Here is a 27894-nt window from a genome sequence, read left to right on the forward strand (position 1 = left end):
ATTATAGAATTGTACTAATTTTGTACATGTACTTTTTGTAAGTTTGTTTTCATTATGTTGTACTTTTGATATTATGTTGTTAAATGTTTAATATCTGCATTACATATTGTCATTTATCATGTAATAGCCGGTGATGCGGATATTGCAATAAACTCAAATACTACTACTGTAATTGAAACAAAGCTAAAATAAAAGTAGTAGATGAAAATTAGAAGTGTTGAAAGAGATTTAAATTTATTTAATAAATCAGTGCTTGAAGTACTAAAATGACTTGAAATAAAAACAAAGAACCTATTAAAAATGGCAATCACCGGATGAAATGTAAAAATAAAAGCTAATTCAAAATAAGTACTATAATAGTATATAAGTGCTAAATTGCGTTATTAAATAAAGTATACTTTTCATACATCTTGTGCACTTCATTCATTTTACCACTTTCAAAAAGGTAATACCGCATTACCTTAATCATTGTATTTAAATAGGTTACTTCTAGGTATTTCAAAGAATACAATGGCGTTTGGACTTATAATGTATGGAAATAAGTATAACAGGTGATTATAACCTTTTATTTTTTATGTTGCAATTTAATATCTATATATGGCACTTTATTATAATCTAATCTCAGTCTTTGAATTTTTGCTTTTTTGTTGTTTTATAGAAGTTTTTGTCAAAGATTTTTATTTTTAAATAACGTGTTTTTAGAATAGCAATTTTGGTTTGAGTAAATAATGACTGAATAACATTACTTGAACAGACGTTTTCGTTTTGTTTTAGTGTTATTCACACATACCTTAAGTGTCAGTTCAATGCAATAACCGAAATGTCAAACAAATATTACAATATATTGTTATAATATATAATAGCTTCCAAGCTAGTATTATCACAGTAACTAAAGTCGGCCTTTTATTTTGAAACCGTAATTACGTCACTGGAGGTTGTTGCGGTGATGCTGTCAGACTCGCGCGATTGTTTTGGCAGGATGGCCGCCCCTCTCAGTGACAGCAATCAGAGACCACTGCAGAATGCCATGAAGCTTGTAAAAGTGGCCATTCAGCTGGACACCAGCAACAGACACAAGGTAGATATGTTAAAATCTTTAAACCTGCCTTGTTTGGTCCAGATATGGTCATATTTAGCCAATAAGTGCATTCGAGAGCGACGTCATTTATCAGCGTAAACATTGATAGAAGCTGATGATCTTTAGAACCCCAATGGTTTCCCCAAAAAATCATTAGTGAGTCCAGTCGATCGTGTCCAAAATGTGAACTTTATTCAATAAAGTACTGATACAATATTTAAAAGTACTGATACTTTCTTAGGATAAAATCATATCAATGGTGATTTGCATAGTTTACTTTTTGATAATTAACTAAATCTAATTACCTGTTTCCGAATCACCTGATCTCACAGGGTTTAACGATTAATCAGAGCTGGTTTGAGCTCACAGACACATTCCAGATTTAGATCCCAAACATTTTTTTTTGTTTGAGATAATACATGATGTTGAACTTCTCTCTTTGGGGGGTGAGGTTAGATGTGGCTACTCGAGATACCCCAGAAGTTCAAAAGGACGTCTAGCAACAAATCTTAAACTTAACAATATGGCACTGTGTTGCAGAATAGATCCAATAAAATCTTCCTGCCACACCCACTGTGGTTATTTATTTCCCTTTATAGGAGGCATACTGTGAATACTTAAGAAGTATCAACTACATCTCTCATGCTCTGCTTGAAGATGCCGCATCTAAACGTAAGTTTTTCACACTTCAAACCTGCGTTTTGAGAGTTCATAAATGAGTTCTCCAATTATACATCCTCCAACTCTTCTATTGAAAAGTGATGAGCGTTTAGGCTTCAATTTCACAATACGTTTTATTTCCTCTATGACAGTCATTGTCATGTGCTGTGACCTGGCTTCCTACTTCAAGAGAGAACAGGAGGACTTTAAAGGAAGAAATGATATGTGTCACACAACGTTATGTGCTTCATCATGACATCAGTGAATTTGATTGATAAGACACACAGTCCTTTTTGTGGGTTAAAATGTTTGGGTTAAAAAACTTGTGTGGAAAAGATTGCATTAAATGATTCCTAAAGCTCTATTAAGATAAGGCTAGATCTTCTCACCTTTGATTAACTTTTCAGGCTCATGCAGGGTTAACCTGGTTGTTTAAGGCAAGTTCACACCGCACCAACAGGAGTATGTTGCTTTCGCCAAGTGAACGGGCTGAATCGTAATTTGAATGTCTCAGAAGTTACGTGCTGTAATCTGGTGACTGTCGGCATTGGTCTGCGTCTGTTGGTGCAGTGCGAACCAGCTCAAATTGTACCTTTAAAGTGCTGTTTTTATGTTCTGGATGAGCAAAAATGAAATATAAAGAAACATATGACTCATATGCACTTCATCTTGCAGTGGAAGGAGAGATGGAGTCGGTGGAATTAGAGAAGATGGTGAAACTGGTTGAGCAATGTTTGGAGAGGGTCAAATCATGTATAATAAGGAAGCGAGAGTCTTCTACACCTGCCACCTCCTCCACTTCTCTGTCCAATCCCAAACAGACCACCATTCCAGCTATTAATGCATTAAGTGATCTCAAAATATCAGGTGAGCCTATTTTTCCTGGTTTTCAATCAGGAGGTCCCTGAAGTTGCAACTTCTAATTTATTTAACATATAGACACTTATTTAAAAAATATTATTTTTAAAAGTTTAGAATAATGAAGTCTCTTATGCTTACCAAGGCTGCATTTATTTGATCAAAAATACAGTAAAAAATGTAATATTGTGAAATATTATTACAACCTCCTGTGATAGCAAAGCTGACTTTTCAGCAGTCATTAGTCTTCAGTGTCACATGATCCTTCAGAAATCACTCTAAATGCTGATTTGTGCTCAATTATTAATAAGGGTTCTTATTATTTCAAGCATTCTTATTATCTTAAGCATTCAGGTTTTTAATGCTTAATATTTTTGTAGAAACTGTGATAATATATTTTTTTTTAGGATTCTTTGATAAATAAAAAACTCAAAAGAACGGTTTAAAAAAATAAATAAAAAATTATTGTTACATTTATAAATGTCACACACACACACATATACAGTACCGGTCAAAAGTTTGGAAACATGACTATTTTTTATGTTTTTGAAAGAATTATCTTATGCTCATCAAGCCATTTATTTGAAAAAGCATTTATTTGATCAAAAACATGCAGGCTTGATGAGCATAAGAGACTTCTTTTAAAAACATTAAAAATAGTTATGTTTCCAAACTTTTGACCGGCACTGTGTTTTTATATATATATACCTAATATTCCAGACTCCTCTCTTTGTAGAAACGCCTAATGAGCCGGCATTGGTTTCTGTGACACAAAGTAAGGAACAGCCCACCAGACATCGCAGAGTCCTCTCTGAGGGAGGGGTGGTAGGCTCCCCCTTTCTGCCACCTGAAGTCTTCCAAAAGTTTCAGACAATTGAGTCACAAGACAACCGAAAGTGAGTCAGTAATCCATTGACATTTTCATAAGCACTGTATACATACCAGCAGAATGTGGAGGAACTTAAGTAACGATGGGTACAGAGTCTCAATATCCATTGATCGTTGAGTTCACATCTTGTTCCCAAAGATATAGTATCTAATACATTCAAGATAACAAACAAAAACAAGATATACGTAACACTAAAACATATGCATTAGTATTATATAACATTATAAATAGTGTTAATATAATAAATTGTCTCACCACATCATAGCTCTATATTTAATAATAGAGTTACTATTCACTTTAAAATTTCTCCATAGTGAATGGACCTGTTTAAATAAATTTGATTCTCCAAGAACATTATGCTTGGTTTTACAAGAAACTAAGTTATTTAAAGGGATAGTTCATCCAAAAATGAAAATTACACCATGATTTACTCACCCTCAAGCCATCCTAGGTGTATATGACATTTTTCTTTCAGACGAATACGATCGGAGATATATGAAAATATCCTGGCTCTTCCAGGCTTTATAATGGCAGTGAATGGCCGTTTCTGTTTTGAAGTCCATCAAATGGCGCTTTTCCATTACCAGTACCAACTCGACTCGACTCACCTCGTCTCGGCTCAGCTCGCTTTTCGCTCCGTTTTCCATTGCAGATAGTACCTCCACAATAGTACCTGGTCGTCATAGCGACACCGCAGGAAACTGCCGTGACTTAATCTTCTACGCGACACGCACCCGCTACCCACACACACAGGACAATGGAGGAAATCGAGTGTATGCTGTTTTTGGATGTTTTTGTTTTTGCTGTTTTTTATTCAGGATACTCCGTCTGGCGCGTGCAGTGATGACGCAGTGAATAGTGACGATTCTCTCTGACCAATCAGCAGTCTGCCATGTTTTCACGTCACATTTTAGTATCGCCTCAGCTCGCCTCAGAACCTCGCCGGAGGTGATACGAAAAAAAGTACGTGGAAGCAGGTACAGGTACAACTTTTACACAGTGGAAAACCAAACAAAGGCGAGTCGAGGCGAGCCGAGGCGAGCTGGTACTGTGTAGTTGAAAAGTGCCAAAAGTGCATCCATCCATGATAAAAGTGCTCCACACGGCTCTGGGGGGTTAATAAAGGCCTTCTGAAGTGAAGCGATGCGTTCGTGTAAGAAAAATATCTATATTTAAAACTTTATCAACTAAAATAACTAGCTTGCGGCAGACGGCCATACGCATCGATTTACGGCGAAAGAGTAACCTTTGACATGACGCATGACGCATTGACAATTGCGGAAGCGCAGAGGATAGAGCAAAACAAAACACCGATCACGAATTAGAAGTCTAAAACTAGAATTTTTAAAGAGAAATGTCGGAGGAGCTTGAGTTTGTTGTCCAGCCCTGTTTGTTTGACCCGAGAGAGGCGTCAAAGCTTATGCTACTCCTACATCCTACGTCATTCATCGTGTCAAGTGTTCCTCTTTTGGCGTAAGTTGACTTGCGCAGGCCGTCTGCCGGAAGCTAGTTATTTTAGTTGATAAAGTTTTAAATATGGATATTTTTCTTACACGAACTTCACTTCAGAAGGCCTTTATTAACCCCCCAGAGCCGTGTGGAGCACTTTTATCATGGATGGATGCGCTTTGATGGACTTTTATGACAAAATAAAGCTTGGAAGAGCCAGGACATTTTTTTATATAACTCAGATTGTATTCATTTGAAAGAAGAATGTCATATATACCTAGGAAGACTTTAGGGTGAGTAAATCATGGTCTAATTTAAATTTTTGGGTGAACTAACCCTTTAAGAAACCAATAATTGTTTTTATTCTGGATGATGCCTCTGTAAGAGAAACAGCCCAAGACATAAACTTGAAGCTTTTCCTTCATATCTAAATCATTATTATAAGTAATATATTACAAAAGAGTATCATTATTTTTATCTGCTGTCCACAACATTTAATATTAGGTTGTTCATCACTGTTATTTATTTAAATCATGGTTCACATGGTTCACATTAGTTATGTACATTTCCTCTCGCCCCAAGCCCCAATTGATCTTTCAAGGTTATCAGTTCTGTGATAGAGAACAAATCTATTCTGCATCCATGTAAAGGAAGTTAATAGTACATCACGTTCTTTTAGTCTCACTAAGAGCCGCTCCTAATGCACAAAATGTTCACAATAAGAAGTTTTTGTATGTGTATGACAGGGAATTAACGCCTATTGAAGAAGCGTCGCGTCTGAACCAGAAACTTAAGGCTAATTATGAAGCACGACTGGCAAGACTTACCCCTGGTCAGGCCACACAAAAAACCTCATTGGTAAGTCTAGAAAAATTAAATGTGAGATTGTATAAAAAATAAAATAAAAAAAATCTTAGCAAAATGATTATAAAAAAAATACTATACTTGTGTATGTTCTACATACATATATACAGAAGCACTAAAATAAAGTGCCTTAGTGCCTTCTTGAGTCCGTTTCTTTCATTCTGCTGTATTTATATATATATATATATATTATTTTTTTTTATTTTTTTTACCACCATTATACATATCTAAACAAATTATGAAGAAAAAAGGAATTGGCAAAAAACAACAACAAGAAAAAAACACTTTTAAAAAAAGAAAAGTAATAGAGAAGAAAAAAATTATGAATGAAATAGACCCAGGAAGGCAAGGAAAAAATGCTCCACCTTGAGATTTTTCCAACCTTGTGGTTCAACGTATTCATAATATATAAATTTGCTTATGTGGGGAAAAACTGTAAACAATAAACGGACAATAAACAGTAACACTTTACAATAAGTGTAACATTAGTTAACTAACTTTGTTAAAATGAACTAAGAATGAACCACACTTCTACAGCATTTATTAATCTTACTTAATATTAATTTCAACGTTTACTAATACATTATTTAAATCAAAGGTTGTATTTGTTATCAATAGTTAATGCACTATGAACAAACGATGAGCAGCTGGATTTTTATCAAATAACATTTACCAAGATGAATAAATACTGTAACAAATGTATTGCTCATTGTTAGTTCATGTTAGTTAATACATTAACTAATGTTAACTAATGAACCTTATTGTAAAGTGTTACCCAATAAACTTATTATTTGACCTTATTTCGGATGTTTACGCACCATGACTTTATTGTGCGCATGCGTATAACACATCTGACGCCACACCTCTTGTTTTAAATGGCTTTGCGCGATTCACTGAGCTCACATGTCCATGTGCTGTTGCTGCCTGTGACGCTTGCACTGAGTGTGGGATTCAGTCAGGTGTTCAGGGCTGATAGATTGGCTGCACACAGACAAAGACAATTCATATTTCATTTGCGGTCGATATTGTAGTTTGCACGGTAAGTTATTCCGTATAAGTTTTGGTGGCGGGTCAAACAAACTTTTATGTTGCTCGGCGGAACGCAAACATTGTGTGCTGTCCAGTTTTCAAGAATGATCCGGAGACACAGAGAAACACCAATGGATCTTCGTTTATACTGGAAAAAACTCAAGACATTCTGGAAGGTTCGTTTTGACGTTATTTATTTATTCATTTATTTACGTGGCGAGAAAAAAAAAGGTAACTGGTAACGTTACTGTCCAAAATAAGCGGCGTGCATATTAAATATTTTACTGGTTTGGAGGGGGAAATCGTATATTTAAATGCGTATTTGGTATGTAAGTATGCTAAAATCCTGAATCTTTGCCATATGAAAATCCATTGCGTAAAATGACATTTTAAAATATTGTAAGTTTGAAAGTTGGGTATCACTTTAAAATAAGGTTTAATTTGTTAACTACAGTAGTCAATCTTTGTTAATCTTCACTTCAACATTTACTTATACATTATTAAAATCAAAAGTTGTATGTTAACACTAATGCACTGTGAAGTAGCAAGAACAAACAATAAACAGCTGTAAAAAAAAAAAAAAAGGTGTTACTAACGTCAACAAAGATTAACAAATGTATTTCTCATGGTTAGTTCATGTTAGTTAAAACATTAACTAATGTTAGCAAATTATACCTTACTGTAAAGTGTTACTGAAAGTTGACATGTCATGTTTTGACATCCATCTAAAACAATTTTAACTGACTGCATTTTGCTAATTCTGCTTTTAAAAGTTCATTATTCACTTCATTAGTTTACTTTATTAATTGGCAATGCTTTTTGTATTTTTTTTAAGTCAATTTGGCAAAAAATGTATTAGGTAAAAGTGTGATTTTACAAATGGGTACGAACTGTTGACCAGTTAGAGCAGAAATAGTTTAGTTCTTGTTAATAGCTATGGTGGATGTCCCTTCAAACTGAATGATCAGTGTGAGTGTTTTAACTCCATCTGTTAAATCTGCAGGGATGCTGCACTATATGCATGCACTATAGTCATTTACATTTCTTCAACTTTTCTTCTACTAATGAGTAAATATCAATCAAATTTGAAACTGAAATAATTACTTGTATAATGCTGGTCTTTATTTCTTTTCTTAATACAGACTCTCTCACTTCAGAGGCAAATGATGGAGAATCTAATAATAGCCAAAGCAAGACAAGATGCAGTATCCTTTATGGTTTCCTGGGCCGTTGCTTTTATTACATCATGAATTCAAAATGGACAAATCTTGTTTTTTTTATGTAATATTGCAGTGGCTATTATAAATGTTTTATCTGTGCACATTTAAAAAAGAAAATATATAAGAATTTGTATGCCCTCGTAATAACTTCCCCTCCCCTTTGCAACAACCTCTTCTCTGATAATGTTCACTGGCTACAATTATTGTTTTCTCAATAAAAATTAGTTTCATTTGAATTGAATATATGTCACAATAGGGTAGAAAAGACGATCGCAAATTCCGTTTAATGCCAACTTCAAGGTCTGGTCTTTGACCTTTTGTGCTTTCTCTGCAAACCAGAGTTTTCTATTATTCACACTGTCAAAGCTCCGTATAAGTTTTAAAATTGAAACATACTGCTTGTGATTCATTAAAAATAATCTTTTCAAAATTTAACAATTTCAACAATTTACTGAAAGCTTAAAGGGATACTTAAGGATACTTAAGGGTAGGAATTCTGTCATCATATACTCACCCTCATGTTGTTTCAAACCTGTATGAATTTTTTTCTTCTGCTGAACAGAAAGGACGATATCTAGAAGAATGTGAGTAACCAGACAGTTTTAGATACCATTGACTTCCATAGTAGGAAAAAAATATACTATGGAAGTCAATGGTATCTAAAACTGTCTGGTTACTGACATTCTTCTAGATATCTTCCTTTCTGTTCAGCAAAAGAAAGAAATTCATACAGGTTTGAAACAACATGAGGGTGAGTTAGTATATGATGACGGTGGAGTATCCCTTTAAAGCACTACCACGTTTATACAAGAATGTGTTCATTTAAACAATAATGTATGCATGCAGTTATACAATAATGAAAATTGTCATTCATTTCTCACCCCCATGTCATTCCGAACCCGTAAGACTTTTGTTCATCTTCGGAAAACAAATGGAGGTCTTATTGATGAAATCCGAGAGCTTTCTGTCCCTCCATTGACAGCTACGCAACTACCACCTTGACGCTACAAAAAGTTCATAAAGAGATTGTAAAACTAATCTATATGAATCGAGTGGTTTAGTCAAAATTTTCTGAAGAGACACACAATCGTTTTATATGATGAATAGATTGAATTTAGCCTTTTATTCACATAAAAACATTGATCAACTCACACATCAGTTGTGGTAAACGGAAGCTCAAGCATGTTCGCTTAACGTGTGAGAACCAATGAGGTTAATGCCGCGTTCCAGGCAACCTGTAACCCGTGTTTTTCCAACTCGTAACTGGGAGTACATCGATCTAGTTCGAGTTCACGGGTGGGAAGTCACGGGTTTGACTGCCGTTCCAGTGCACTTTCACGGGTATAAGGTTGGAAAAACACGGGTTACAGGTTGCCTGGAACGATGTACTCCCAGTTACGAGTTGGAAAAACACGGGTTACAGGTTGCCTGGAACGATGTACTCCCAGTTACGAGTTGGAAAAACACGGGTTACAGGTTGCCTGGAACGCGGCATAATTCTCGTGTGTCAGCAAACATAAACCAAAGCTCAACTGAACTGGAAGCGCAAACATGCTGCATAATGTAATTGATAACAGAATTTAAATTTTTGGGTGACATATGCCTTTAATCAATGTGCTGTGAGCAAAGTTAGCTGCTGCTTTTTTTTCTGAATGTAGTAATTTTTCAAACTGTTGGGAGTTTTCCTGAGCGCTTGCAGCTTCAAAGGAAAATGGAGGAGAGGAGACTCCGGCTGCAGGAAGAAGCCAACAGGTGAGCAGTTTTTGACCCATGGGCCAGATGGACATTCATGACGTTAAGTTGCACATGGAGTGTTATGAGTTTTGCATATGTTTCTAGCAGTGTTGTGCATCACACAATACCTTAGAATGACAAAGAAGTTATGTTAAGAATCTGAGCACCTTTAAGCCATTTAATGCTCAATGGTTTTCTAGAATTTGACTTAATTTGTGTGCATGAAATTGCATTTTTGCAGGAGGTTTGCAACCTGTGGAACCATTACACCTGAGGAACAAGAGCAACGAGTTCTGTATGCAAGTGTGCTTGAATATGAGCATGATTATGTAAGTATATTTATATTGTAGCATTGATTTTAGACTTTTTATGTATATTTGTGCATCTGTTAATTGAACTAGTAAACCTACACTGTTCGTTTTTGTAAGAAGTCTCTTATGCTCAGCAAGGCTGCGTTTACAGTAAAAACATTAAATGTAAAATATTTTTTGAATTTAAAATAACTGTTTTCTGTGTTTTTTTTAAAACTGGTTTAATCATAGGAATGGCCAAAAATTTGGAAAGCTAATCTGAAAATGAGTCCAAATGACCCGACACTGGTTATAGGTCTTATCTCCTGTCTTCTCAGGTAGGTTTGTGGTGTCAGATCATCTGAAAAAAATAAATGAGTGTTTCTTCTGTATCTAATGTCACCTGTTTTTGTCTTTCTTGATCCCAGCTACCCAGATCACCCAGTCATGAAGTTGCTAAAGAAGCTTCAGTATCGTGTGTATAACAGACTGTATCCTATAGTGAGCCAGTGTGTTCCTCTGGACACAGTGCCTGGTTGCTCGCTACCCTTAAAGCCCTCCCGCAGCGCCCAGAGCCTGCTCCTGTTCGACAGTCATATCTCTCTGCAGCAGAGCCCACTCAAGTCTGGTCTGACACACAGCTTATCTGATGCCTCCATCTCCCTTTCCCCATCCCACGACCTCAACTCAAGCGACACTAAGTCCGAAACCGAACCGCACGAGTCATCCACTCTGATCTCCACAGATAGGGAGAACTCTTTTGAGGATCTGGAGAAGTTTCTTACTCAGCTGGACTGGGTTCCTTCTCACAGTGGAGATGATACAGACTCTGATGTGACCTTTGACACAACACACATGGACCTAGAGTCTCACATTCATGATCTTGAGGAGCGTGCTCTGAAGGGACATTTGAAGGCCATCGTCAAAGATATTCACAATGCTATCGGTAAATAAATGTTTGTTGTGTGATTGAGGCCTTAGTTGTGACTCTAGATATGTGCAACATGTGAGTTCAGGATTCATGGAAATCCCCTGTTATAGCCAGTGGGATCTGTAGGGTTGTATCATGCATTTATACTGCGTCAGGGTGTAAACAACGCCAGAGGGCCCTAATCCACCATAAACGTGTTTGTCAAAGGTCCTTTTATGAAATGTACTAGTTGGCTGATTCTCTATGGTAAATGGATTTGTCTTTGTGTGAAACAGATCGCCTGCTGTCTCTGTGTCTTCTGTCTTTTGAATGTCTCAACACTGCCATCTCTAAGGACCAATGTGTGGCCAGCATAGAGGAAGTCTTCTTCACCCCTATTTGGCGCCCTCTGTTGGCACTCTTTAGGTAGGTCACAAATTAAGTGTTTTTCACAAATGTATACCACCTTTCAAAAGTTTGTGGTCGTGTTAGCGCTCACCCCAAAGTTATGTCAAAATGCCCATCAGTTAACAGGGTTCCCATGGATCCTTAAAGTCTTAAATTAGATTTTTAAAATTTAAGGCCATAAAAAGTCTTATTTTTACTAATGAGAGGTCTTATATTTCAGATGACTCTTTGACTTGGACATATCTGAATGCTTTACCAAATTAAAACGATCTAATTAGCGTACATATAATTTTTATTATTATATTTTTTTGGATTTACTTGTTCACGTGAAAATTCGCAACATTTACGGCAGCATTGCGTCTGTCTCCTGAACGCAAAACAGGAGGAGAGGAGGAGAAGAAAATGGGTAAATGTAAGTTCATAAATGAAATAGAATAAAGAGGGATATGAAAATAAAATTTTGCATTGAAGAAAAGTAGATTTTTTGGGGGGGGGTTGTATATGCTGTCAATTATAGTTATTTGAAAGAAAACCGAAATCGGCAAAAATCGGTATCGGCAGGTCACACTTGCAAAAAAAATCGGAATCGGCCAAGAAAATTGCAATCGGTGCATCTCTAGGTTAAAGTTAAGGTGCGGTTGGACTTTCTAGGGCTGCATTTAAGTCCTTTTTTATGCCCTTCCCTCGCAAACTTATCTCTGTCACTCAGATGTACATCATTGCTTACATTGCATGAGTGCCCACTGCTGGCGTAACCCTTATGTGTTTAAATGGAACACCCTAAAAAGCCCTTGATCACTGGAATCCGCAATGGAGCTGATTTGTTATTTACAGTTTATTTTTATTTTTTTATTATGAATTTGTTTTGCATCCTACTATAGGCCTGTATGTAAACTTGGGCTGTTGGAGAAAGTATAAAAAATTACACAAATGAAAATAACCATACAATAAACTATAACTGTTTAAAAAACAAACAAAAAAACAGCCAGCTTAAGGTATAGGTACAAGACGAGTATTATGCAGTTAAATGTCAAAATAACTCCAATACCATACAGTAGAGTTGTGTGGGTCGGGGGTAAATTAAGCTCTGATCTGCTGTGACATCACAAGCGTTGCATAATGGTCTATGGATTTGCCTGAAGTGTTCATAGTTATTTTGATTATTATATTTAGTAGATTCGCTCCCTCTGTCAAAATCGAGGGGTCGAGGCTCTGTCCAAATAAACTTTCCTACCCACTTCAAAATGGCAGCGGGGATTCCCCGAGGGAAGTTTGCAAGTGTATATCTAAAAGTGGAGTTAAACTTGGAGCCTAGCTCCAGCGATTAGGTTCAGAGAGGGGGAATTGGACGTCAAGCTCCACTCACTGGCTCTGCAGTGGGCAGCCTTTCCTTTGGGTGGCAGAGATTGCAGAGTCATTCCATGATTTATCTAGATCTTGAGCAGTAGATGGCACTGCTTGTCAATTTGTATCTTATACATTTTTTCTTTAGTTACAGCATGGCTGAAAATGACCATTTTGCCTTATAACTGATCCCAAAAAAGCATTTAGTCATCAAAACACTTTAATAGCTGTTTTATGGTTTAGTTAATTGCATATTATCATCTTATGTGTTTCTTTTGACTCTTTAGGGAGGTGAATCAAGAACGGGAGCTGGCTGTTGAGAACAGCATGCGTCTTCATCGTAATGTTTCACCTGGTGATCTTGGTGTAGCATCCAAATTGTTCCCTAGAGACACAGCTGTGCTGCACGGTTCCTACCCATACGAGTCGGCAGTACAGGAGTTGAAGCTTTTGTGTACAGACTATTGTCCTCAAAAGAAACTTGAGTGTATTGGTAAGATCTCTGAAATGCTTAAAATGAAACCACAAACCCTTTCTGTGTGTTCTACTGTATGTCATTTCAATGCCTAAACAGAATAAAAAAAAAGTAGTGTTTAATAAACACTCTCCCCATCTGCTCTGACAGATAATTTTGACTTCATCTTATAGTTGACGTCATAATTTTGACTCAAATGTAAAGTCAAAATGTACATAGACATTGAGAAGAAAAACCTAAATGTCATAATTTCTACATCTTATATTTGACTTTTTATCTCATAATTTTGACTATTCATCTCATAAATTACTTGGTATGTTAAAATTTTTACTTCATCTTATAATTGACATGTCGTCATTTTGACAAATGAAAAGTCAAAATTTACATAGACATATTAATGAGATGAATAGTCAATGTCATAATTGCTACATCTTATATTTGACTTTATTTCTATTTTGACTTCAGTTTATATGATTTGGTATGTCATAATTTTGTCATAATGACATTTAATGTCATAAACTAAATAAAAAATTAAAATTATTTCAGTTGAAATTGAGTCATAATTTTGAAGTTGGGTCATAGTTGAGTCTTTTTTTATGTGCCAGAAATGGGCTTTCATACTTTTGTTCTTAAATTGTACATGGCTTACACATCATTTATGTAATATAAAAGTATATTAATGATAACATGTACCCTTATGGTATTAATATGCACCATTTAGGTACAATACCAGTATTTTTCTGACTGCAGTTGTTTTTCATTGCAGTGAGAACTTTACGAATGATCTGTGGCTGTGCTGAAGAGTACCGCCTCCTGCAAGAAAACGACCCTCAACCCAAATCAGCAGCAATGTGAGTATACACAAGGTTATAACATGTTGTGTTGCTGTGATGCTTTGTCCCTTTCGTTGTCCTTTTAAAAAAAAAAGTACAAATAATCAAGAAGCAACTTTATTATTGTAGGAGTTCAGAGTTGTTTTAGCACAATCTCCTGCTTGTCAGCTGACCTTGTGTCAGACTTCATCAGACGTCATGGAGGCCAAAGCTCAGCAGGGGTCCCGTCTTGACCCTCTGGCCCCCGCGGGGCGCTCGGAGCTGACTTCCTCTCTAAGTGGGTCGCCCTGTCTGGAGCAGACTTTGGCCTTGATGCACTTTGAGAGTCTGAAAGTAGAACTGCTTAGGTCAAGTAAATTGATCGTTATTCTAACAAAAAGGCAGCTTCTTTTTTTTTTGTAGATAGATACTTGTGGGCTCTGTGTATGTTCTAATGTGATGCTAGTTTATTAGATGTTCACACAGCTCCTGGCAAATGAATTGACGCCGCCGAGATTAAACTGTCGCCTCTTCTTACACACAGTCTTGAATTCTGGTTTCACAGCATGAAACGGGTGTGTTCAACCAGTGTATCATTCTGATGACACACATTTTCTTGAATGTGTGTATTTATTCAGGTTTATCAGAGTGAGCGTACTTGGCTCAGATTCTCTGTGGAAAATCTCCCACAGACCTCAGTGTCTGCGCCACTCTCTTGAAAAACATCTTAAATTTCTTCCTGTTTCCGCTGCGATCTCGACAGTTAAAGTGTGAGCTCACGCCAGCATCCTGCATAGGAGAAAACTCTACTGGGAAGTTATGTGGGCCGTTATGATGTTTGTAACCTCTCGGCCCCGCCACACCCATTAAAAAATGATGCCTGTTCATCTGTCTCTTGCTTGCTTTCTACTTGGAAATGTGGGTAGAATGAACACTTGCGTCATATCTACATGTGTCTCTTTGCATCACAGCTTGCCGAGCAGAGGCTCGCTGGTGACGCACAGGCTCAGCGGTTTGGCACCCCATGACAACGACTGATGTAGATGCTTGTTTTTAGAACACTGTCTGCATCTCTTATACAATGACATCCAGTTTTGTTTTGCTATTAATGATGAACATTTAGCTCATGTGTAATTTGTAGAAAATGTAGCAACTGGTGCAGATTCTGTTATACTATTTATACGGTGCAATATATCCGTGGTGGCTAAAAACTTAAATCATGCACAACGCAGAAAGAGTTGCATGCAGATACTGTGTGTCTCGTATAGACGGGATGTAGGCTTTGAATCGATCATAAATGTATATAATTTCTATAATAATTTAAATGTTAAATTAATAATTGTTAAATGTATAGTTATATTATTTTTATATAACTGTTATTTTCTGTTTTATAGGTATTTGAATATTTTATATTGTTGTTTGTATTTTTGTTTTACTTCATTTACTATTTTCTGTTGGTGAAATATTACACATCTTTAATTGACTGGATTATTTAAAGGATTTGTTTCTTTTTTTTTTGAACGACTATTGTTTATAATTGTGATTTTGGTCACACTGCCCACCCCTGATATTCGTATGTTTGTTTGTTCTTACCAGAACAATGGACCGTTGCTTTCTGAACCCAAAGGCATTTTTCGAGTGTTTTCCATTCTGTGATTGTACATTGGTTTAATAATGATTATGCTGTAAAGGCATCAGCGATTCGTTTGGAAGTGTGTCATTGTGAGACTTGCCCTGATTTTGCCCCGGTAGCACAGCCAAGGCGCATTCTGCCTTTGTTTTGCTTTTAAGTTTGTTTGGTTGTGAGGGAGAATGAATGTCCTCGTGCATGCATGCATGAACATGAACAATTTAGCCATTCTCACTATTTTTTTCAGTTGTTTTGTTCCATTGTCTCTCCTTGCTCCCTCATTCATTCTTCTCCTCCTTTCTGGATTAAATTCACTCACACTTGAATTTATATTGCTGTTTCCTTCTGCACATCAGTCATTTCCTCTGTCTATCCTTTGTTTTGCTTTGTCTTTTAAGGACAAGAAGGGGCATATTAGTATTCATTATATTTCATGCAATTCATGCATTGGCTAACTGTTTCATTACAATAGCCCCTATATTTTGGTTTTGCATTTATTCTGAAGTTCGCATCACCAAACTCTTTAGCTGTTCAACATGTGCTCAGATCGAGCCATAATTTAACAAACAGGCTTGAACAAGAAAATGGCTGCATCATCCCAGCACACCTTTTTGGTGCATGAGCGTTTTTTTGATTGCAGCAGAACCAATGTTGAAATGTATGGTATGTAGAGCTATTCTCACCTGTATAAAACGTATCAGGTGTCCTGCAGTCCGGCAGGAAAGGGGACACCCAGCTTCTTTCTCACGCAAGCGTCCCTTCATCACATGAATCATGGGGTTTCTGTGTTCTGTTAATGTTCTTTCTGAAAATAGTTTATCCTGCAAAGAAATGTCATTGGTTTGTTTGTTTACTACTCCATGTCTTGTTCATTTCTTCCATTTGTCTCTCTCAGAGGTGCCGATGACCTATTGCCCATTCTGGCGTTCGTGGTATTACGCAGTGAAACTCCTCAGCTGGTGTCTGAATGTGCTGCGTTGGAAGAGTTCATCCACGAAGGGTGCGTCCTCAATATCAAATGCCATATAATTTAACTGTTCTCCACAAAGTAACAGTATTCATGAATTAAAAATGAACAGTTTGTTGTGCAACAAGAAATTGTGTAGAACAGAGAGGAAATGTTTGCGCACTCTGCCATATTCTGCGCATGTACTTCACACCTGGCCATGTCTAAGGCTGGCGACACTGGCTGCGTGGCGTGTCCGTTTTTATTTCGGCTCCCATGCTAACAGGTTAGAGCCTGCACACTGCCTGCGGAAAACGCGTGCATGCTAGAAATAGAACCGACGCCTATTTTTCACGCGACACGCAAGCGTGTTGGAAGTGTTTCCAGGCAAAATAGAATAGGAAAAGATGTTTGTCATTTTGAGACGAATACATATTAATAAATGACATTTTGATGTTTTAAAGTCTCTAGGTTTTGACAAATGCAGATATAAATGTAATTTTATAAAATATAATAATTATCGACTTTCAAATATAGCACCTGTCAATACAGAACGAAATATTCTGTAGCCTATTTTGCCGTCAACACTGCCGACGTTGTTTTTGCTGCTATATATTTGTTTAACATGAAGTATAAGCCTTCCACAACTCTCTCCCCATATGTCGAATATATCACCAATGAGGCTTATCATATGTCACCTAGCAGCAGCGCCGCGTAAGACACGTTTCTGGTGTGCAAAGACATAGAAAACGACACGCAACAGAAACGCCACGCCCCACAGCCAGTGTGTCGCCGGCCTAATGACCTTCATCAGATAAGATAAGCAGATAAGATATCTATATATATATATATATATATATATATATATATATATGTATATGTATGTATGTATGTGTGTGTGTGTACATGCATGCATACAATTCTTAGAATGAAGCGACCAGTGGCATATTAAATCAATGGAAAGTAACCACAGAAGTGTCAACAAGGAAACACGTTATACTATACACTACTGTTCAACATTTTTTTAAAAATCTCTTATGCTCACCAAGGCTGCATTTATTTGATCAAAAATATAGTAAAACAGTTTTTATTACAAATAAAAGTAATGGACGTTTCGACCAAACGGTTGACCAATTGCTACAGACTGGGCCATCTGACCAATCAGAGCAAAGTAGCTATCAAAGGCAGGGCTTATAGTGAATGAATCTTCGAACAAGTCATTTTCAGACTCTTGAGGTTGTGTAATGTATATTATGAGAATATTAGGTTTACATGCATCAAAGGTCAAAAATCACTTTATTGTAGGAGACCTCCAAAACAAAATTAGGAATCTTTAAAATAGCATAATAGGTGCACTTTAAATCTACATTTACAGCCTGACTAAATATTATGCAATAGAAAATGTCTTAGTCTCCAAAACAAATTGACTATCTGTCAAATTTTTGGCATCACTTGTTGATGATGGTGGGTTAGATGGCGCTGTTTGGAAATTTGGCTTGTCACATTGTTTTAAGTGCCAGTCTCTCTGTCCTTTAGGCATGTATCAAGTGTCAACAGAACACGACTTCACTTGCTACCAATAATCGAAGTGTCATCTATAGCGCATTCTCAGATGTTTGCAGAAATATTTCAGCTTGAAAAATACCCTCCAGTCTAAACATGTTGGAATAAACCCATAAAACTTTACAGTTCTTTTTGGTAATATGAGTCCAACTTTGTAGAACATTTTTTATATTGCGCGATAGACATCACAACCGTGAGATCTCAGTTTGTATAGGTGGCCGTTTGACCTGTTTCCTGAGTGGTGTTGTGGGGATTCATTGCACCCCTCCTGTACTGTACTCTCGCGTGTCTACTCCGACCACAGCCCTGAGCTCTGTTTATCAGTATAAATCTGGACATTTTTACAGGCTGGTTAGATTGGCACTTAACAAGGAATGTTGGGTATATTCTGGTTTGGTTTTTTCTCTCCCTATAAAAATACAAATAAAATATCTTCAGAAGTTTATGCTGCTCGGTGGCTTGGAACTGAGGGTGGAACTCTGCAGCGTGTGAGGGAAGTTGTGATGGGAAGTGTTCTCATTCTCAGGCACAGTTAACAGGTTTCATTTGAATAGGTCTATAGACATGTCTAAGACGGATAGTTCACCAAAAAAAAAGGCTTATTATATGTAGTTCCAAAACTTTTTATACTGAATTGATCAAAAAGAGGGAATATTCTTATGAACTCAATTGTTTTGTTTTTTACTTTGTTTACTGAGAGAGCAGAATGATCTGTCTCATACTCTCCGGCTTTCTCATTTTTCTCCATCACTTTCTATCCTCTCTTCGCATTCTCCAACATGCTGATTCTTGGCTTCGGCTTGATCTCGTGTCTTAGTCTCATTAGCAGATGGGTTCACTTGAAGTTGACCCCCAGTGGAGGAGATGTTGTTTTCCCTTGTGAGGAGAAGCGCTAATGAAGTGTTTATTTATGTCTACAGGTATCTGATTGGAGAGGAGGGGTACTGCCTGACATCACTGCAGAGTGCGCTGACCTATGTTGAGTCATTTTTCTTGGGTGGGGCTCCAACCTCAACTGCCAAACCCACCTGACGTAGGTAAAGCCAATTATATAATTTCAGATTCATCCTATCTGACAAACTCCCGCATCTGTGTTCCAAAACCTAGTGAGCTGCCTATATAGGTAGATGCATTTAAGATTTTAACAAATGAATACTTTTATTCAGCAAAAACACAATAAGTTGATCAAATGTAACAGTAAAGACATTACATTGTAATGAAACAGAATGCTTCCATATGTTATAACATCTCTAGATTGTCTACACTTTGCATATAAGTAGAAGAGAGGTACAGATGATGCAGTGGCTTGTCTCTTCAACACCTGTACATCTCTGGGTATTATGCCAGACTTATTTTTGACTTTAGCTCCACTTTCAACTCAATTCAGCGACATCAGGTGATAAAGAAACTACAGAGTCTGCAAGTTCCATCATCTCTAATATATTTGATCCATATTGCAAGTGGTAAAGGTGGACAATGCATTATCACCAACCATTGTTCTTAATACTGACACCCCCCAGGGGTGCATACTTAGCCCATTTCTTTATATTCTATACACAAATGACTGTCAGAGTCCATTTACCACTACTCATTACTTTAAATATGCAGATGATACAGCCAAATTTGCTCTGCTTAAGAAGGACAATGACTCTTTTTAGTACGTGGTGTGAGGATTAAGACTAAGGAACTGGTCTTTAGCTCCCCAAAAACACAGATTCATGCTTCTATCATTACCATTAACGGAGAGATATTTGAAAGGGTGGAGTATTTCAAATATCTCTGCATTACTTTGGATCAAAATCTCAACTTCAACCAGCACACTCTAGGGGTTTACAAGTGGGGTCAACAAAGACTGACAGCAATTCGTAAACTTAGACACTTGTCTGTTCAGCCTAGTCGTCGTCTTTTGTATGGCAGCATTATTGATATATAGTATTATTGAGACATTCTTTTTTCATATGCTAACAGTTACCAACAAGAACAAATTCTTAAAGATAACTTAATACATAAGAGATTGGCCGTTGACACGTCACTTATGCTCTCGTTGTTGTTGTTTTTTTGTGATGTCAGCTATTTATTGATTTATTTTTATTTTATTATGATATGTCGATAATTTAACATGTAATGGGTGTTTGTGTTATGTATGCATCTACAGTGGGAACAAATTTCCTCTCTAGGACAAATAAAAATCTAGCTATCTTAGATGTGTATGCAAGTTGCTACAAAAAAATATATTTCTGAAAGATCATGTGACTGAAGTAATAACTGCTGAAAATGAACCTTTTCTGTCACAGGATGTAATTACATTTGAAAATATATTAGAACAGAAAAAAGTTATTTTAAAGGTACACTATGTAACTTTTGACCCTCTGGCAGTTACAAAACCCAAATTGCATACATTTTACAGAAGAATATTAATTTGGTTGTGCTTCGGCTCTGCGTGACTGAGGATGAATATGACCCTTCACGATAAATAATGCTCTCTGTTAGAGTTACATATTGCAATTTATCTGTTCAATAAATTACCTTAAATAATAAATAAAACACCATTTCACTTTCACAACATTTCAAATCTCTTAGTATTCACCATCTCCCCAAAGCCAAGCCAATGTTGATCTTTTACAAGCTCTGTTGCGTTCTTTTTGCCAGCAGACTGTCCTCTGTTTGGCTTTTTTTTTCTTTTATTTTTTTTTTCACGATTCCCTGGAGGTTCGAGATTTAGTGTGCTCCATGTTAACCTTTCTCGTTCGTTGTAACAACTAACCTATGCCACTGCCACACCATACATGCGTCAAAGTAGCCAGAGCAGTAGGTGAGTGTAAGAGAATAAAAAATTAAGTTTTTTTTAAAAATATGGACCCCAAACATTTGACCAGTTGTATGTGGATGATGATGATAGTTTTATATATATTTTTTATTATTTCTTTGGGTTTATGGCTTTTTAGATATTATCTTCCAGTTGAGTTAAAACTTTAAGTCATATGGTGGGTCGGGGAAAGATAAACTAAATCACTAATCCTACTCGACAATGTCAGTCCGCCTTATCCCATTTTATCCAAGCGTTTAACTTCGCAGAGCGCAGTGTCTGTACAGCTGTCACTTGCACTATGGCGTCCCACATTGAAACGCGCTCCTCTGTCGTCATCATCCACCACAGCTTAAATGAAACAGTTGGAAGGGGAGGGATGGGCGGTTCCCCTGAACACAGGGTAGTGCTGCTCTTTTACCTTGATGGATGGACTACATTGACCTTGCTGAACTTTCAATTTGATTTCAAGTGAAACGTGCAGTTTGTTTTTGGCTACAGGCTGAAGTTTCTATTTAAGGTTGCGTTACTGAAATAATGATGGTCTACGGTGGCTTAAGTTTTAATTAGATTACCCAATGGAGACTGTTAAACATGCCAAAACGTCAAACAAACTTTCAACCCCTGCCAGAGTGATGGAGAACATTTTCATTCACTTTCACTTCTGTTACAGACTCTGTTCTTAAAGTAGCTGGGTGGCTCACATTGTTCTTGTTCATCCAATTTAATTAGAACCCTTTGTGTTTTGATTCTAGGTGCCGTAGCCAGCGGTTTTGACGGTCCTCGGGAGTTGCTGTATCTCCTCTGCATCATCCTGTTTAGCCCCAAATCATGCCAGGGTTTAGTTCTGTTTGAATCTTCCCCACCTGCCGCTTTGAAGGGACTGGAGAAGGTTATACTGTGTTTGGGCGCTACAGGGCAGGTTCATCCGAATGTGGTTAGAAATGAGATCAGTGTTGTAGCCAAAGCAAAAAAAAAAAAAAAAGTAGTTTGAGACTACATTGGATGAAATGAGCCAGATGTTAAGAAGGGACTTGTGAAAAAGTTAGGTTTTTTTAGTTCTATATATTCTAATCCCATTGACTTTTTATTTTTTTTGTTAAAATGGTATTCCCCACTAAATTTTATGAAATATAAATGAGACTAAAGCACTACTAGCATTTATCATTCTGTTACACTCTATTTATTAAACAATATGAGCGACACTAATACAGAGTTTTTGTTGTATTTGAGCTCAGAATTTTAGCCAGAGTAGGAGAAAATAGAGCAAAATTATCAAGTTTGGTCTTACAGATTTTTATACGCTGAGCTGTGCATTTCTCTTGCAAGTAAATAAACCACTAAGCAGATGTTAAGCTGTACAGGTTTTATGTATTTAAAAAAAAAAAAATCTTAATTTGTTATTTAAATGCTTTTCACTAATCGTCAAAGAAATGCAATCGATGTGGAAAAAAAGCTTGGATGTGCAAGAAACACTAATGCTGCTGGAATAACTGTCTTCAGTCTGACGTTACTGATCTTGAGGAGATTTAATAAGAAATGGGTAGTGTGTGTGTGTGCGTGCGTGCGTGCGCAAAGGCATAAATAAATATATTTATATGTTTTGTTTGAGCAGAGTTTTGTGTTTTGTTGCTGAAGATCTGTAATGAATGTGAATATACAGTAGCTTGAATCTCTTTGTCTGAGAGACAGCAACCATGTATTTTTTACAAAGCCTTGCCAGAGTCTGTTCGATCTTTTGAGATTGGATAATGCACATGGGCATGGTTTGAAAATGCATAGCATGTGAATTTTCTAACAATAAAGACATATGTTCCAAACTTTTTTTTTGTGTTCCTCGTAGTGTTTTTCATCCCCCCCCCCCCCCCCCCACACCATTCTTCTAATTGATTAGTTATAATCTGAAGGGGAAGGAAAACGCTGTGAGAAGCGATTGCGCAGAGGGAGGCCAAGCCGCCTGATTGTTGAATTGTTGATGGCTGGATTGTTCTGAAAGTTTCCGGGCCGAAGGAGAAAACATGCCACTCTGCATCAGGAGGCTTAACCTCTGTCCTAGAATACCCTCTATGTGGATGACGATTACTCTAACGGCTTCACTGTGTGACTTTGTCTATGGGCAGCATTTTAAATCCCTTCCAGTCCACTTGTCTTGTCCCTCTACATAAATGCCCCAATTCCTGTCTGTGGAACCCTAAATAACTTGAGACAAGCCTTGGGGTTAAACACCAAAACACAGCAAGAGTTGTTAGGGAAAGTTTGCAAACAGTGATCTCAGTTTAATTTGATCTATAGAAATGGATGTGACTAGATCGATTATTCTTGTCATTGGCAAACAAATGGCTGTATTTGTGACTGAGTTGTGTAACATGGCATTAAAAAGCCAGTAGATAGCTCATCATAACCTTTTTGTGGTTTCTAGTTGTCACTGTTGGTCTGAAATTTTGCGTCCCTGATATTTCCTAACCTAACAGTTCATGCAATTTAAAGAGTTTGCCCTAAAAAAATGAAAATTGTCAATTACTCAACCTCATGTCATTCAAAATATCTATCATAGAAAATATTGATGAGAAACTTTTTTTTTTTTTTGGCCACTTGCACTATACCGTCTCACGAAAAGGGACATCTTTGTTTGCCAAACTGGATTCTTTGTTTTCCATTGTTTTAAATATTTCAAATCCCAAACCATTTTTGAAATATGGACTCCAAGCCAGATTTTAATGAAATCCAGCATTGATCGAATCACACCCTCAGCTTTTGTGGCTCATGTCACGAAGGGTTACTGCTTCAAAGAAACTAGGAGTCTGGGAGATTTTCTTTTATTATTATTTTAATTTCCTCAGACACACAAGATAAATGCGCCAAGTCATGAATTGTTTTCACTCAGACAAACACTAAACTGAGTAACAGAGACTAGACGTTTAGGTGATGAGAAGAGAATGGCACACTTTTTGGTCTGTAATTCAGATTTAAAGTCATAGTTCGGCCAAAAATAAATTCACTCACCCTCATGTCATTTTACACCCATATAAGATTTTCCTTTATGCGGAACATGATTCAGATTTAAAGGCATAGTTCACCCAAAAATGAATTTATTCACTCCCATGTCATTTTACACCCATATAAGATTTTCCTTTATGCAGAAATCGATCTAGTCACATCATCCAATATTATTGTTTGGAACAACATGAGGATGAGAAAATGAGAGAATTGAAACTTTTTTGTGAACTATCACTTTAATAAGCTGATGCAAAGCAAAACCACAGACGATAAACTGACAACGTCTTCTAACCTTCTTCCCCATCTTTAAATAGACACTTCACTTAATCCAGATTTGTTTAATGGCAAATTTACATTCATGTCGCTAAAGCATTTATGCAAATATGATAACCGTAAACAAAGACAATGTCCTCCACTTTGGAGGCCGGCCATTTCTGAATCCCTCGCCCCCTCACGCGCTTATTATGGGCCACACGGCTGGGAATAATTGGAGCCATGGAAGCAACAGCAAGATAAGTTTTGAGTGAACGAGGGCAGGGAGTCACGCTATGGGGACGCAAGTGTGCCAACAACCTGCCATGTTTTTTTCTCTTACTCTAACCGAGGATAAGACCGAGTTTGTTTTCAACATCCGTTCTCCCACGTCTCTCATTTCTTCAACATCAAGCTTACATATCTGTGGCCGAGTTTATGCTCTGTTGCACTCCAAAGCATCTGTACCATTCCATTGCCTATTATATTGATTTGTTTTGAGCACAATGAGTATTTCAAGGCTATGACTGTACTATGACAAAGCTGGCTATTTGCAATACAGGAATGTTTTGTTTACATGCAATTAAAACAATGCACGCATACTAACAGGATAAAGGGAATACAGAGGAAAATCTGAAGACGAGTCTGAGGCTTACAGATTGCCCCCCAGGATAACAGTTTTTAGATCGGCAGGACAGCTCACAGAGAAGACTGTGTGGGACGTGTTGCGGCGCTCCACCAGCGCAGCCACAGCCTCCCCTAAATCCAAGTGATTCAGGTACCCGGGGGCCATTCGGTCTGGGGCCGCCACACCCGTATTGATTTTCACCTGTTGGAAGATTATAAAGACAGGCATCATAGAGGAACAAATATGAGGAAATACTTTCATGACATTTGATTAAACGCGTCTACAGTGAGTCTACATGTCATGGCCGGGCTATAACCCCATGAACTTTTCGTGTTCAGGAGAGTTTGATGAGACTTTGACAGCACATAGCAAACACACCTGGTTGAGTTTGCATGGCACCTCTGGGTACTCCTCACGAAGAACCTGACAGAACGCCAGAGCGCTTGCTGCCCCTACGGTCAGGAACCCTGTGCCAGGCATCAACACTTTCTCTCCAGCACCTCCTGTACGACACAGATTGCATCTAGATAAGCAGTGCATGCATAATTTACTTTTAATTTATCTGCCGGGTTTTTTTTTTACAAAATTTGACTCCTAAAAAAAGATCCCTAAAGGGTTTTTGAACATCTTTTCAGTTAACAGCTCTTAAAGGGATAGTTCACCCAAAAATTTAATTTTTGTCATTTACTCACCCTCATGTTGTTCCAAACATGTATGAGTTTCTTTTTTCTGTTGAACACAAAAGAAGATGTTTTAAAGAATGTTGGTAACCAGACAGTTGACGGCACCCATTGACTTCCATAGTATTTTTATTGAATTTTTTTTTCTACTATGGAAGTCAATGGGTGCTGTCAGCTGTCTGGTTACCAACATTCTTTAAAATATCTTCTTTTGTGTTCAACAGAAAAAAGAAAAAGCATACATTTTTCATTCATACATTCATATTTTTGGGTGAACTATCTCTTTAAATGAACCATTTTTTCTTAGAGTGAGGAACATTTTAATAACCTGTTGTGCACTGTGTGTGTGTGTGTGTGTGTGTGTGTGTGTGTGTGTGTGTGTGTGTGTGTGTGTGTGTGTGTGTGTGTGTGTGTGTGTGTGTGTGTGTGTGTGTGTGTGTGTGTGTGTGTGTGTGTGTGTGTGTGTGTGTGTGTGTGTGTGTGTGTGTGTGTGTGTGTGTGTGTGTGTGTGTGTGCGCATTGTTGCAGCGGCTATGAACAGTGACGCTGTTTTATTGACAAGGTTTTTGAATTTGCTAAAATATAAATGTGGACTTCTTTATGTGCACTTCAAATAGATTTATTATTTTATTTTATTTCATTTTATTTTCCACATACAACTAAATAGCTTTCACTAAATGTTATGGAGTAAATGTCACTATATGTTTTGGAGGGCAAATGATAACCTACCTGTGATAAATGTGTAGGTGCAGTTAGGATCATCTCTCACCAGGGGAAAGAACGCTTTCCAAGACACAAAGGTGCTGAAAAGCAGAGTCTCAATAACCTGGTGATCAGAGAAGATGAGTTTTGAGCAATGAAATGATGGTGGATTGAATGATGGGAGAAGCAGACCGAAAGATGAAAGTTAGGTTAGAAAGCAATACGTGGATGGTGAAATGTTGTATGTCATATGAGCAGGTATAAAGAGTGGAAGGATATCACTGGAAGTAAATGCGGCTCTCTTTATTTGAATCTCACCCATTGCAGTTCTTTGAGGGGTTGAGTGTGCGGTGGACCTCCCTGCCACCAGCTGAAGCCCAGAGAGGACACCACGTCTGTGATCTTTCCCACAGACTTAAGCAAGGCCTGTTTCACCTCCTCCACTCCTTCCACTGAGCCTTATAGATTAGGAAAGTCACAAACAATCCAAAATCAATGAGACTTCAAAACGACTAGAGTTGCAAAGATAACATTAATAATAAAAAAAAACTACAAAGGGTGAGAAGATACTTACCAACATTCCCCACTAAAGTGGTCAGATTACTTTTTGTGTTAGGTGAAACAAATCCTTTGAGTTTCTCCAACTTGCTGTTGTCTCTGGAGATCACAGCAACTTTGAAACCTAAACCACACATTCAGTGTCAGAAGAATTCTATTTATGCAAGAAATATATTGTTACAATTTAAAGTAAAAGATTTTTTTTTTTTTTTTAAATTGGCTTAGACTTAAATTACAGAATCAGAATTGAAAATAATTCCTCGTTTTAACCTCTAATAATCGCATATGGTTTGTGAGGATTTGATTTATGAGTATTTTCCTAATCACAACCGCACTGAATAAAATTGTACAAAAAAAAGAGAGAATAAATTAAGAAAGATGAAAGCAGTGTGGTCAAATGACTGATACACATTGTCTCGTTTGGTTGTGTATGTTTATTAAGTCATGTTGTGGTAAAGCTGATCCTTTATATAGAAGCCTTTTAAAATTAATAACTGGTCTACAAATTATTCGTATTCACTTCCAATATATATTACAGCCAGTCATGTATAAATGTAATATAATATAATTAATATAATATAATAAAATATAATAGACTTAATATAATAAAGTCTAATATAATATAGTATAATAAAGCCTAATATAATAAAGCCTAATATAATATAGCATAATATAATATAATATAATATAATATAATATAATATAATATAATATAATATAATATAATATAGGCCTAATAATAGTTGTTGTTTTAAATAATTATAAATAATATTTCTTTCTTTTTTTCTTATAAAGATAATGCTTATTACTTTGTTAAGTTGAAATACTGAATGTGCTCTTACCTCTGTCCAGGAGAGCTTTCACTACGCCGGAGCCGACGGTTCCTGCTCCACCGAGCGCTAAAACCACTCTGTCCTCGTTTGACATCGCGCACACAACCGCTGCAGCAGTGCAGACGTCTGAGATTGATTATGGTTTATGGGGTTCATGTCTCCTGCTGCTCAAGATCTTTAAATCTATCCGCAGCAGGAATGACACGCCCCTTTCAGAATGACACTCCCACCAAATTATGCATTCTTTTATCTTTATCTTATTAGTTTCAAGTAACGGTT

At 37.0% G+C, this 27894-nt stretch overlaps 2 protein-coding genes across 3 annotated transcripts; one reads left to right on the forward strand and one right to left on the reverse strand.

The window, feature by feature from the left end:
- Positions 1-946: 946 nt before the first annotated feature.
- Positions 947-22789, forward strand: vps9d1 (VPS9 domain containing 1; the record flags this gene model as incomplete). Of its 2 annotated transcripts, none has more annotated exons than XM_082181949.1 (16): positions 947-1078; positions 1678-1750; positions 2414-2605; positions 3333-3492; positions 5681-5792; positions 7970-8032; positions 9747-9799; positions 10023-10110; positions 10324-10409; positions 10500-11017; positions 11278-11407; positions 13021-13226; positions 13975-14059; positions 16546-16650; positions 19080-19196; positions 21721-22789. In XM_082181949.1, 15 exons carry the CDS (start codon positions 947-949, stop codon positions 19189-19191), a joined length of 2115 nt encoding a protein of 704 aa, XP_082038075.1. In that variant the 3' UTR covers positions 19192-19196; positions 21721-22789. The 2 variants fall into 2 exon arrangements, with proteins under 2 accessions (XP_082038075.1, XP_082038076.1); XM_082181950.1 differs by having other exon boundaries at positions 19080-19192.
- Positions 22346-27788, reverse strand: LOC309507666 (uncharacterized protein). Its single transcript, XM_082182005.1, has 6 exons — positions 27625-27788; positions 26799-26906; positions 26543-26682; positions 26252-26348; positions 25221-25345; positions 22346-25043 (listed from the first exon to the last, which is right to left on the reverse strand). Exons 1-6 carry the CDS (start codon positions 27707-27709, stop codon positions 24867-24869), a joined length of 732 nt encoding a protein of 243 aa, XP_082038131.1. The 5' UTR covers positions 27710-27788; the 3' UTR covers positions 22346-24866.
- Between the last annotated feature and the right edge of the window lie 106 nt (positions 27789-27894).

Source organism: Leuciscus leuciscus, assembly GCF_965113295.1.
Source record: "Leuciscus leuciscus genome assembly, chromosome: 10".
NCBI lineage: Eukaryota > Metazoa > Chordata > Actinopteri > Cypriniformes > Leuciscidae > Leuciscus > Leuciscus leuciscus.

Excerpts from the sequence above, each read along its gene's own strand:
- LOC309507666 (XM_082182005.1), bottom strand. The coding sequence starts at position 27,709 with ATGTCAAACGAGGACAGAGTGGTTTTAGCGCTCGGTGGAGCAGGAACC. Across the intron at positions 26,907-27,624 it reads GAAAGCTCTCCTGGACAGAG|GTTTCAAAGTTGCTGTGATC; the intron begins GTAAGAGCACAT and ends TGTGTGGTTTAG. Across the intron at positions 25,044-25,220 it reads TGCCATGCAAACTCAACCAG|GTGAAAATCAATACGGGTGT; the intron begins GTGTGTTTGCTA and ends ATCTTCCAACAG.